Raw genomic sequence first — 13746 nt, 5'->3', positions numbered from 1 at the left:
TATATATATATAATATATATAAATGTTTCGATCCGTTTTGAATCCTCCTTAGTATAAATGATTCACAAACTTTAATAATTACAATTATATTATCAAATATTTATATGTAAATGGATGAATATATCAGATGAATATATTTTTCAGTGAAACTACTTTGTATCAAATTGTTCGATTTGCTGAACAAACATTTAAATTAAATGAATTAACATAGTCGTATTTATCACGCATTTTATATAGCGCTAATTCCCAATAATTCCCATTACTTTGTTATTAGATTATAATTTATTTATTTCGGAAATTGACATCATTATTGTTTGAACTAATACATTTTGTCAAAAAACCATAGTTACATTAAACATGTAACTTACATGTGATAAATATAGTTGAATGAACCATCACATTATCCAACGAATGAACCATCATATTGGCATGTTTATTACATATAATAATTGTTTGGTTTCTGTATGTAATATTAAATAAATAAATAATAAATCCAGATAATCATTTAAATAAATTATTTAAACTTACATAAACACTGAGAATTTCTATGTCGATGGCTAGTCAGGTACATATCAAGTGCTAATAATAGTTATAAAATATAATTAGGCGAAAGCATTACATCTGAAAAACATTGGATCTAAAGATAATGTGTCATTTTGTAAATTCAAATCTTTTTGTTTTCTAATATGAATAGTATGAAAAGATTGATTTTAGAAATCAACCTTTTGTTTAGAACTTTTTCCTCATCTAAAATTTTTATATTATCCCAAATATGTTAGTTCATTTAATTCAAAGTCGGAGGGTTATTCCATCTAAATAAACTATGAAGTAATTTATTTAATGGATAAATATTTGTTTCTACAATAAAATTAATTTAGATCCTTGATAAATGATCATAACCGAAAGATAATTTACACAGTATTTTCAGTATCATGTAAGTCTGTAAATCATTTATCTGACAAATAAATGCGTAGTGAAAGATTCGTTGGTTCAGCCGAAGTTTTACAAAATTTGTAATTTTTAGCGATAAAGAATTTAAATATTACGGTTGCGAAAATGGCATTATGCGAAAATCAACTTCTTTATGGTGACGAAAATTCGATACCGAAGAATCTGATGAAGAAATACATATAGTGCTGTTTCGCAATTAATATACAGTTTGCCCACATTCAGATTTATATAACAAATATGATAATATAAATTTGTAAGATAGTTTCGATTTCACAAACACACTGCATCTAGATGATTTTAAATCTTATTGAAGAGAGAATAAGAAGCAGAATTATATAGATAATTATATAGATAGGTAGATATTAAATGTTTTTCTTATTTTTTCTTATTTAAATTATTGTACTTTATATGTAAGAAATAAATAAATTAAATTAAAAAATTATACATAATAAACATAATTTTAATTTTTGTTTCAGAAATCCTATATTACTACTATATCGGCTATATGTTACTTACTTTTAAGGTTCTATGCTAAAACCTTTCAAGTTGTAATTAACGATTATAATAGTATTTATAAATTCACAAAGATTATTAAAAAAGTAATAGAAGCAATAGCTTTTTTACGTCCACAATATATTAATTTTCCAAATTAAATCAGAGTATAAGTTACAGAAAACAAAAATTTTATAAATAGAAGCAATTGATTGTACTCATGTCAAAATACAATTGTTAAGTTTGTATTAAGTTTGTATTAAATTTTCAGAAAATCGAGCAATTTGATGCATGTAATTCGCTGAAAAATATATTTGTCTCCTTCTACTACTTACATTAGGCCTCTGATCTGTATTACACTTTTCTCATATGCTTCTCTCATATGTGATGCGCACGTTGATTATTCAATTGACATATTAAAAAATATATATATTCATCTAATCATTTATTTAAATATGAGACAACCTAATATTTTTCTATCTCTGAATGATTTTTAAATTCGAGAAATTTAACTCGCTGTGTCTCTCTGGTAGCAATGTGACGACTGCTAGACGCTTTATGAAACCTTAGAATATATTTTAAGATTTTTCATCTTTCTCTTTTTCTCCTATAATTTCTGAAAAAAGCTGAAAAAGTACAGATCTGATATATTCTAAGATTTTTCATTTTATAATTTCTAAAAAAAGCTTAGAAAATCTAAAAAATTATTAAGTATTGTATTTATGAAAAAAATCTTCATAAATTTCAAATATGAAAAATCTGAAAAATTTTGAAAAAAATTTTCGCTAGGGACAGCATCAAAAATATGGTCAAAGAGAGAATCAAAGGAGAGTGGAACGGACAGCGTTCTCTTCTCTGATTGATTCCGTCATTTTTCCGCTCACTTCCGCAAATATACATGTGTGCATGCACACATACACACACACACACACACACACACACACACACACACAACATTAGTGCGGTACAATACTGTATGCAGCCATCATATCCATCATGCTTCTACCATAACTCCTATTCACTCCGATGGCGGCTGAATTCGCTTCATCCTTTTTTGATTCGCTCTGATTTAAACCATTAAATGCCTTCCCAACAAACGAGAATGGATTAAAATGGAAATTGAAATTGTTTTCTATTCGAATGCGTATTTTAAATAGCGAATACTTTTTTTGGATTTAATTGGATTCAATTGGATTCAATTAGATTCAATTGGATGCAATTGGATTGAAAAACTGCATTTCCTATTCAAAATTTTGAATTAAATAGTATTCACAATGTGTGTATTGTGCACAGAAAAAGCTAATATTATTTTTAGATTGAAAAGCGTAGAGATATGCTCCATGCAATTCCTATAAATGAATAAAAATGCATTCAGGATTGAAAAGCATTTATTTTAACATTTGTGAATCAATATTTTTGAAAATTTGAATCCATTTCAATTCATTTCATCCAATTTTCATTTGCTGGGTCCTACAACATGAAGCTCCGATTAAAGGAGTTCATATTGAGCTATTCATGCTGAGCTTTCAGAGAGCTTACAAAATTCGACTAAATAAACTCTCAGCTAGGGAGTTTTTTTTGTTGAGCTCTCAGTGAGCTTAAAATAGTTCCCTGTAAATCATCCAGTAAACACAATATTATATGTAACGTACATGTAACATGCAATGCTCAACAAGATTACTGTAATATAATACACTATATTGGGCAAAATAAAGCTCCCAAGAACTCTCAAAAGCACACATAGGAGTTCTCGGGGAATTCTTTTTGAAACTTAAATAAAGCTTACAAAAATTTTATGAGCTCCCCGTGCTATGTGGACTATGTATTCAATAGTCTTAGTATTGTCTTCATCACGACAAAAACAATGCATAATTAACTGATTTAATCTGTTTTATGTAATTTCCTATGAAACAATCAATTAAATTTCTTAGAGTTATTTTTTTTTATATTTTATGATAGAAAGAATGACTGCGTTCAGCAGAATGTTTATTTTGCAACTGTTGGAAGTTTTTTTCGTGCTAATTGGATACTTTTAGATTTAGAAGAATATAATGATCCTATCTCAGCAGACAATCATCATAAAATTGTTGTATTCTGCTGAATACAGCCATTAATTTGTTTTGATGAACGGAAGACAGAAACCACTATAGTTGTAATAGATTACACATATCAGAAGAAATTTTTTTGTTTGAAAAATTGATGATTTGTTATTTGTTGTTAGTAACGGCTAGCGACAGCGTTTATCTAATGATTATCAAATAGGACCAACATCTATATTGAGATGTACATACAACATCCAAAACATAAGTTTTTGAACTATAGAAATGTTTTAAATAACACAAGCCGACATATTAAGATTTTTGTTCTATTGTTTGAATAAAAGATACTATTTCCGATATATTTTTGCTAAACACGAATCTGGCAATTAAATATTACTTTATTACGTTAGATTTTTGAGAAAAGTGAGGTTAAAATTATCATAATTGACGTTTTTGACATACATGTGATTTTTTTGATAGCAAAATAAATTTTTTCTCTAATTTCATTTATGTCCTTAAAGTGCCTTTTATCTTTAAAATAGATTCCTTTTAATGCCGTACGATTTTTTTTCACCAAGTTAATCTCTACATAGATACACTAAAAACATTTTATACCGAAAATGTTTTTGAAGAAAAAGTTTTGAAGAAGAACCACCATAATTATGGTGTATCTTAAAGTTTTAAAATAGAATAGCAATTTAATTGTCAGATTCATATGTTCAGCATGCAAAAATACAATACATCAAAAATGGTATCTTTTATTCAAATAACAGAAATCACGTCAGCCAGTATAATTTTAGTATTGTCTCGATGAGCATAGAAACAGTAATAATAATTTAATTTTATCTGTTTCCTTCTTTCATCAATATCTCAATTATTAATTGTGACAAAAAAGATATAAAAAGATTTTGAGTAATAATTTGTTTAAATTAATTTAACTTAAATAAATTTTAATAACTTTTAATAAACTTAAATAACTTTTAAATTAATTAATTTGTTTTCCCAAGTCAATTTTCATCCGTATCTATTTTTCTTCAGAAAAAGTTATTATATTTTATGAATTTTATGAATATTTTACCGACATACAGTCGAACCTCTATAAAAATGACTTGTCGGGATCAATCGACTTCCATAAAAATAAACAAATGCGCATGCACTAGTATATGTATATGTATTCGATTATTATATGGAAGATTAAGATATGATACTTTTACAGACTTTTAAAACAAAAATTGAAGGTTAACGGAGATTCGACTATACATTTAGAACAAAGTAATCAGTTATTATTTAATAAATTTCTGTCTTTTTCATCACAATCAATAATTGAGATATTGATGAGAGGAAGAAACACACATAAAATAAGTTAATTATTTTTGATTATAGAGATACAATACTAAAATTATTTAATATACATATTTTAACTGTTCAAAAATTATAATTAAATATATTTCGGATATTGTGTATTTCAAATATAAACATTGGTCTAGATTCATGCCTATATCCTTACAACATGAAATATTGTAGCAATATTTCAATAGTGCGCAATATTACAAACAATATTCCAATATTAAAATTTTAATATTTTATTGGAAATATTGCAAAATATTGTAATTTTAATATTTTATAGAAAATATTGCAATACTATTAGGTGTACAACTTTGCTTCCGCCGTTTTCCTATAGATGGCTTTAGCGGTAAGTGGTGGTCGAAATAGATCATAGACGTCATACAATGAACTTGGGCATCTGTCAACATACCCCCCATAGAAACATTAGTCGATTTGTGTCTGCATCATAAAGTTATTCTCGATTAAAAATGTCAGTTTACGAGCCAAATTCTCGTCATTTGCGGGAGGTTTTAATTTTTTGCTTCAATATAAAGAAATCTGCGGCTGAGGCTCATCGAATGCTCTCAAATACTTATGGTGAGGCTGCTATTAGTGAAAGAACGTGTCGTGAGTGGTTTCAACACTTCAAGAACGGTGATTTTGACGTCCAAGATCCAAGGTCATGCTCTGTATTTGGTGGGACCAGCTCGGCGTAATGTATTATGAACTGTTAAAACCGACTGAAACAATCACAGGCGATCGGTATCGAACGCAATTGATGCGTTTGAGCCGAGCATTGAAAGACAAACGGCCGCAATACAACGAGAGACACGATAAAGTGATTTTGCAGCATGACAATGTTCGACCTCATGTTGCGAAAGTGGTCAAGACATACTTGGAAACGTTGAAATGGGAAGTCCTACCCCACCCGCCGTATTCTCCAGACGTTACTCCCTCTGACTATCTTGTTTCGATCAATGGCACACGGCCTGGCTGACCAGCACTTCCGGTCTTATGAAGAAGTAAAAAATTGGATCGATTCGTGGATAGCCTCAAAAGATGACCAGTTTTTTCGACGCGGGATTCGTACGCTACCCGAAAGATGGGAGAAAGTAGTGGCCAGCGATGGACAATACTTTGAATCATAAATGTATAACCAGTTTTTTACAATAAAGCCTCGAATTTTGGAAAAAAAAACGGCGGAAGCAAAGTTGTACACTTAATATCACAATATTACAATTCAATAAATAAGAACGCGGCTCCATCACTAGAGAGATACGTTTTTCATAAAAAGAAAACATCTTATAGGAAGAAGTACGCAAATTGAGTTCTCTCTCACGAGTTTCCTGGAAATTTTTAACTTTTTTTGAGACGTGTTCAGATTCCCACCCGGGTGTTCTCTGGGTCATTCTTGTTTAATGTTTGGTTAAATAACGAGGATGGAATGATACCTATGTGGCTCGGATGGGAATCGGAATATAACCTTGGATGTGCTTTCTATGCTCTCGAATATTTTTTTATCATAACTTTATCATATACAATATATTTTGAAATATGATGCTAAACACACACACACAATAATATGTTAGCAAATAGAACTAGAATATAATTATTGAAATATTGCTATAGCAATATTTCAATTTTGCGAACATAGAAATATTGCTACAATATTGCAGCAATGTTTTATGAAATAAAATCTTTCAAAATAATATTGCTGCAATATTTCGTGCTGTAAGGAATATGTTATAAATATTTGGCTTTTATGAATTCCTTTATTTCCTATATCATTTAGAATATATAATGAGTGATTCATAAAAATTGGAATTATTTGATAATGATTTTGTTTATTTTCGTATACTTTTTCATTGAATTTATGAGATGTATAAGGTTTAAAATATTCTATAGGATATATTATTTTTGTTATAAAAGCAGCCAGGCAAATAAATAATATAATGATAATAAAGTGATAATATTATAATATGATAATATAAAAATAAATGATAATATTATGACATAATATATAAAAAGTCCGATAGAATCAGATAGGAAAAAAATTTATCTGATTGAATCGTGTTTTTGAATCATAAATTTCAGATTACTTATCTAAAATATTTGATAAATTTCCTATATACTTTGATCTGTATCACTTTTGTCAGTTAAAATTAATAATATTATTTTGTATTTTTAGTTCGTAAATTATAATAATATTTTTAGTTCGTAGAATCTAAAATTTAATCGTAATTGAAATTTACGATTAAAGACATGATAGAATACTAATTTTGATAAAACATGACTAAAATAATTGATTAAAATCGACATTTAAGTAAGAAAAAATATAGATATAAAGGAAATATGTTGCGTACTTTAGATGGCTTAAGACTTAAAACACCTATTAGGTGCTTTCCATTTGATAACACAAGTCGACATAAGTGTCGTACTCTTTGTCACTCTCTGAATATCAACAAGGATAGAACGACTGTCATCAAGTGGAAAGCATTGTAGGTCTGAATTATGGCTATTATAGAATAGACACAACATGTTGATTTCCTTACTACTTATGTAAGCGTACGTTTCTTGCTGCCTTAAGTTTCTTGTGTGCCATAGCCTTCATACTTTTTGACAGAGAAGACCAGAAGTCTCCCCTGAGAATCTCGAGGTTAAATGTGAATAATCTGTTCTAAAATGAATTAATATTGTATTCTGATTAAAAAGCAAGTTAAATGCCAAAGTAATATTACATATTACATATTAAAATATGGTAAAAATAATAAATTGGAGTAAACATTATCGTCCAGTAAGCTCTATAATAGAGATTCACTGTTACCGCCTGTCACGAAACATTTAAGGTTGTACACTAACCAATACTAACCTTACTTCGTATTAAACATATGAAAGTCATTTTCACACAAACATTTTTTTGTTAATACTATACATGCCATTTTTTTTAGAAACAATCTTATAAACAACTAGGGCACCAATGTTACTTTGATTTTAAGCAAGACTTGAAACTCTCTCTCCACCTCGTTTTAAAATAAAAGGCAAAAACAGAGAGTTTTAAATCTTACTTAAAGTTAAAGTAACGTTGATGCAATTGGGCTTAGGGCACTAAGATTTAAAATGATGACAAAGTTTGAACGTTTTACTTTTTGTAAATAAAATTTAATCGAATAAAATAAAAAAATGTGACAAAAATATGACTAATGTAGAATACATATAAAGTGAAAAAGTATTAGGAAAAAACTCTAAATTTGTGTCATAAACGCACACATGGATTGTAAGTAAATTTTATAGTTGTGACACAGAGGACACTGAGATTTAATTCATGCATAAAAGTTAATTTTTAGACATAAATAAATAAAATTGTCGATTATTTATTAGTTGTCTATACAAATATAGTTATAATTCTTTTCTGTAATAAAAATCAAATACAATTTATTTAAATACGACAAAAATCGATTTTTTTTCATCCTATGAAAAAATCAAAGAGATTCTGAAAATAGATGTAAAAAAACCTGTGTCTTAGCTTTTACTAGATCAAGTTTTTAACGTTTTTTACAACCATTTATCGTATTTGCTTCATATTGGCTTACATTATTTTAAATTATATAATAATTTTTTAAGATAAATAATTGACGTTTTTGTATGTGAATGTGAGTCCGAATACAAAAAAAAAAACTGAAAATTTTTTTCATATATTTTCAAATTTTTGTATAATATTATTATTAAAAACACATCTATTTTCTCTGAATTAAATCATTATATAACGAATCCAACAATTCCGTGTGTCATTTTGTAGATTAAATCCATTTTTTGTTTTTTTATATGAATCGCTTCCGAAATTAGTCTTTTATTAAAACCTTGTTCTTTGTCTAAAATTTTAATGTTATTCCAATCAAAATCGTGATTGTACTCAATTCTATGCTCTATGATTACACAGTGTTGTATGGTGTTCCTATTTATGTGATGTTCTTAATACGTGTCTTCAATAACTGTTTCGTCTGGCTCATAGGAAGTATCACAATTTTGACAATTAATTTCGTATACCACATTAGAACGTAATAGTGACGGTAATTTGTTCTTTTATGCTCTTATAAATATATTAAGTTTATTAATTCCTATGCAAGCCAAACGAACCGCTCTGTTATTTTTGAAAAATCTCTTAAATGTCTCTACTATTGAAGGCACGTAATAATAAAGTATGTAATTAAATTGTCGGCAATTTTTTTTTAGTATGTTCTTGTTAATTTATTCGAATTTTGTGTGTAGCCTTTTTCTAATGCTTTCAAAAATCTTAGGATAACCGTTAATAAGTAAGATATTAATAATGAAGCTAAAGTTTTTCTCATGAAAGGTTGGAAATGATAATAATAAAATCCTGTCTATCAATAATTGTCCCTATTTTGTGGCATCTCGGATGACACGAAAAATAATTTAGATATTGTGCCAAGAATGAAGGTTTGTGATACCAATTGTATAAAAAATAATCGTCCTTTTTTATGAAGGTTACTATCTAGAAAATTCAAACAATTGCCACTTCTTTCTATAGTAAAATTTAATCGAGGATGGTAATTATTAAACATACTTAATAAATTAATAATATTTTCCTCCAATGTTGACATCGATGTATCTTACATAGAAACCCAATGAAAATGACAAACTCTCAAGAGCAATTCTCTCTAGATCCTGTGTAACAACATCCGCTACTATCGGAGAAAGTGAAGATTCCATAGAAACGATTGTTTATAGAATTTTTTTGTTGAAAGTAAAAAATGTAGAATAGAGCACAAAATTGCTTTCATGAATTCCGTTTTTAGACAAGGAGATATTGCTTTTTACAGTCATCCAATATTGTTCAATACTCTTACTAAATCTACCAGTACATTGGTGAAAAGTGATACTACGTCAAGTGAAATAAGTATCTGGTCATGTAGTATTTGGTGTGAATTAAATCTTTAATTAACTGAAAGCTATTTTTAACATAACCAAACAATTTTTCAAGACAAGAATCTAAAAAGCCATGTAAAAAGAAAGCAAGATTGTGCAACGAACTGCCTATGGAAGAAATTGTGATACGTAACGGACTGCCCGATTTGTAAATTTTCGACAACGCATATGTCCTCGATAATGTTGGATTCGTAAAATTGAAAAAATTATATGTGGAATCAGATATAAAACCTTGCTGTTTCCATGTTTTTAACATTTTTTCTGTAATTCATTGATAATAATTTATTGATCGGATTTTATGATTTAAAATTGTGTAAGTGTTAGTGTCTTGTAATCAAGGATGGGCAGCATTTGAAAGACATGTATTTAAAATACGTATTTAAATACGTTTTTGTATTTTGTATTTCGTATTTGAATACTTTTTTTTGCGTATTTTGTATTTAAATACAATTTTTTTGAGTATTTTGTATCTTGTATTTAAATACAATTTTTTGAGTATTTTGCCCACTCCTGCTTGTAATAATATCCATCTTATTAACATAGTCTGCTTTATCAATAGTGACGACAGTGTTCTCCTTTTTTTTATATTAAAGATATTTTGTACTCATCAATGAATCTTCTTTAGCTAATGTATAATGTTTCATTTTAAATATATATTATATCTCCCAAATATATATCTCCCAAAATTAAATTTCTTTTTAATTAAAAAAATATTTCAAATAAAAGTTGTAGGGCTTAAAGAGAGATAAATAATGATACAATTAATTTTCGAAAAATCAGTTTTTATAGTCATATGACATGATTATTTTTTAAAATTATGATTTTTTTATATCATAGAATTCTTCTAATTATTCAGCATGTGAGAATATTAAGGTGGAAATATTAAATCACTATAGTTCACAAGATATTTTATATGTATTTCATGTCAAAATGTGCTATAATAAAATATAATATAATGTAATTGTGGAATATTTACTTTTTAATATCTGTACCTTAATACTTTCATTCATAGAATAATGAAATGAATTGATGTAAAAAAAATACACATATGTGCGAGATATTTTATATTTCATGTGCTAAAAAATTCAAAATATGATAAAAATATAAAATATGTTGTAAATTATTGTTTTCTTTATCTCTTTATTTTAATATTTTTATATGCAGAATAATAAAAACAATCATATTATGTAAAAAAATTATATATTCCATTTAAAAAATATTATATATATAAAAAATTATGTATTCCATTAAAAAAATATATTCCATTTAAAAAAGGCCATAACCTTCATATATGATCAAAATTAATTTGTTTTCAAAAATTAATTTTATAATTACGTCCTTCAAATCAAAATACAATTTTATCTGAAATATTTTTCTGTAAAATTTTTGTATCTAAAATATTTATCTTTAAAATTGAAAAGAAATAGAATAGGATATTGTTTAAAATGGGATTTGATATAAATAATTTTAAAAAGTATATAAATGTTAATCATATAAAATTCAAGCTTATATAAAACGTAAGGAATTAAGTTACAAAAAATTACATAAGTCAACAAAAGACCATATCAAAAGCTGGACATATCTTATTTGCTACAACGACATAATTAAAACATTATCATTTCTAAGTTGCTTGCAATAAAAGAATGGAAATATAAAGACAAAAAGGAAAAATATATATTAAAAATACACACTTTATTCCTCTACAATTAGTTATTACATCAAAATTACATTTCAAAATTAATATTACAAAATTTTAATTTAATTGAATTTTAATTCAAAATGTTCAAACTAATTTTTTTAGAAAAACTTTTTTAAATTATATATAGCAAACATGAGCAGTATATAAATACACGAATAATAAATAATAAACAACAAATTTGAAATCATAATAATTAATATTTTTATACATTGAATATTTTTATACTTTAAATTATTATTATTCGTATTTTTTACATGAAAAATAATTTAAAATCATAATAATTAATGTTTTATACGTTGCGTGACTTAAAAATCAGATATCTTTTAAAGTATCTTTTAAAGTATCTTTCTCCTCTCTTTCCCCTTTTGAAATAATTTAAAAAATTTTTCAATTCGTAAATTTGTTTTTCAATACGAGATAACATCGGATACGTTCACAAATAATAACTGCGTATCAGTGTCTTGAAACTTGACAGTCATTATCGCAGAAACTACGGGTACAACGATCACAGCGATATTATGTAGTCGCGACTTACAAATAAACGTGGAGTGAGTTGAACATTTACGTATCCGACGAACGATAACAATATATTAATTCCGTATATTCACTAAGGATCGAACAAGCGTGTCAGAATGAAGAACGGAAATTTAATTGTAGCAGAGGCCCTAAAGAAGCAGGTACGAGCCAGTATTTTTGCTGACGATGATTCTCGCTATTTAATAATTCAAATTTATTCGATTCTCTGGGATTTTGCGCATTTTTAAGGAAATTCCTGTCCCCTAAGATCTCTCGTCAGCTTTCTAAGATTTCGAATCTTGATTTAAATATTATTTCATCGCGGAACAAATGTACATCGATTTTAGGTTATGATCATTGGTACGTAATCACGTGACCAAATTTTGCATTCTTTTGTTTTGTTTAACACAAGATTTGTTCGCGTTGCTTAAAATCCGCACAAAAAAATTTTGCATTTAAAACGAGATAAATGTATATATAGTCATTAAAAAGAGAAAAAGTGAAGATTCTGAGTGCAAAAAGTACAAGCAATGTGAACAGACCTACGATTTCGCTCTTTAAAGATGCGATCAAAATCTTATTATGCGCATCTTCCATTTAATGCTCACTTCCAATCAATATAAATTAACTTTAATATTCTTTATTTTTTTCTAGTTCTAAAGATTAGAATAAGTTGAAGGTTAAAGTTACTCTACATCAATAAATTATGAACATAAATGATGCTGTCTCATGATAATCATAGCTTTCCAGCAAGGACACAATCAGAAACAGTGTAATTATTACAGTATAATCTTTATTGTTTGCCTACGTTAAACAAGGATGAAATGATTCACTGTTACACAGTGTCTGACTGTGTCCTTACTGGAAAGTATCCAGAATTTCGGAAAACAGAATCTCAGAAAATAATACGATCAATCAGATTAGCGCACTACACGAACGCACTAAATTTAAATTTTGATCGTATTACTTTTTCCGAGATTCTATTTTTCGAAATTCTGACTATTACGAGGAAGTATTCTTAAGGATCTATAATAGATTTTAAGTCTTAAGCCATAAGGAATGGACGAATCACAATCAATTATTTTCCCCGCATTCGACTGTAATTGGTCCATTTCTTAAAGCTTAAAACACCCATTGTAGATCCGGACTTACAGTCGAATGCGAGGGGAATAATTGTGATTCGTCCATTTCTTATAGCTTAAGGCTTAAAAACCTATTGTAGATTCGAGTTGAAAGACACCCTATAAATGCTTTGAAGCATTGAACTGACCAATCAGAAGAAAGAATTTTACAAATTGATAAATCAAAGAACATTTTGAAATATTATTATAATATTACGTTGATCAACATCGATCGTATTCTAAGCATAAATCCTCATACAGATATCGAGCGTCGATTGATGAAAAACTGGTTTAGAAGATAAAATTTATCTGCATCATCCATTCATTTCACCAATCACGCTCGATCGAGACGCCGCGCGCCGGTGTCTGCGTGAGAATCCGAGCTAAGATTATCGTATTAGTTTTATCTAACGAGTCATTGACTTGGAATGTTTATTTAATTTTTGATGCAGTCATAATAAGGCTGATCTCACCAATTCCGATTAGCTTAATCGACCTATTAAAATTGCCAGTTGCAAAACTGAAAACATTTTAATTTTTTGCAAATTATGATTTATTTATATAAAATAATAAATTTCGAATTAATAATTAAATAATACTTCTAATTAAAATAATTTTATATATTTTGTATCAGATATGTAGACACGCATCAATAACA

General features: G+C 27.5%; 2 protein-coding genes across 3 annotated transcripts in view; one reads left to right on the top strand and one right to left on the bottom strand.

The window, feature by feature from the left end:
* LOC108688383 (sialin) overlaps positions 1-13746 on the bottom strand; it is a 29612-nt gene that overhangs the window by 14672 nt on the left and 1194 nt on the right. The window lies entirely within an intron of this gene.
* The window catches only part of LOC108688382 (2-hydroxyacyl-CoA lyase 1), a 17757-nt gene continuing 15928 nt past the window's right edge, over positions 11918-13746 (top strand). For both annotated transcript variants that reach the window (XM_018194624.1, XM_018194623.1), the window contains exon 1: positions 11918-12128. In XM_018194624.1, coding sequence (XP_018050113.1) covers positions 12084-12128 — 45 coding nt within the window. In that variant the 5' untranslated portion in view covers positions 11918-12083. The remainder of the gene's footprint in view (positions 12129-13746) is intronic.

This window comes from Atta colombica, unplaced genomic scaffold (genome assembly GCF_001594045.1).
Source record: "Atta colombica isolate Treedump-2 unplaced genomic scaffold, Acol1.0 scaffold231, whole genome shotgun sequence".
In the NCBI taxonomy this organism is placed as follows: domain Eukaryota; kingdom Metazoa; phylum Arthropoda; class Insecta; order Hymenoptera; family Formicidae; genus Atta; species Atta colombica.
The sequence above is the reverse complement of the archived record's forward strand: the minus strand, read 5'-3'. Positions and strand labels throughout refer to the sequence as shown.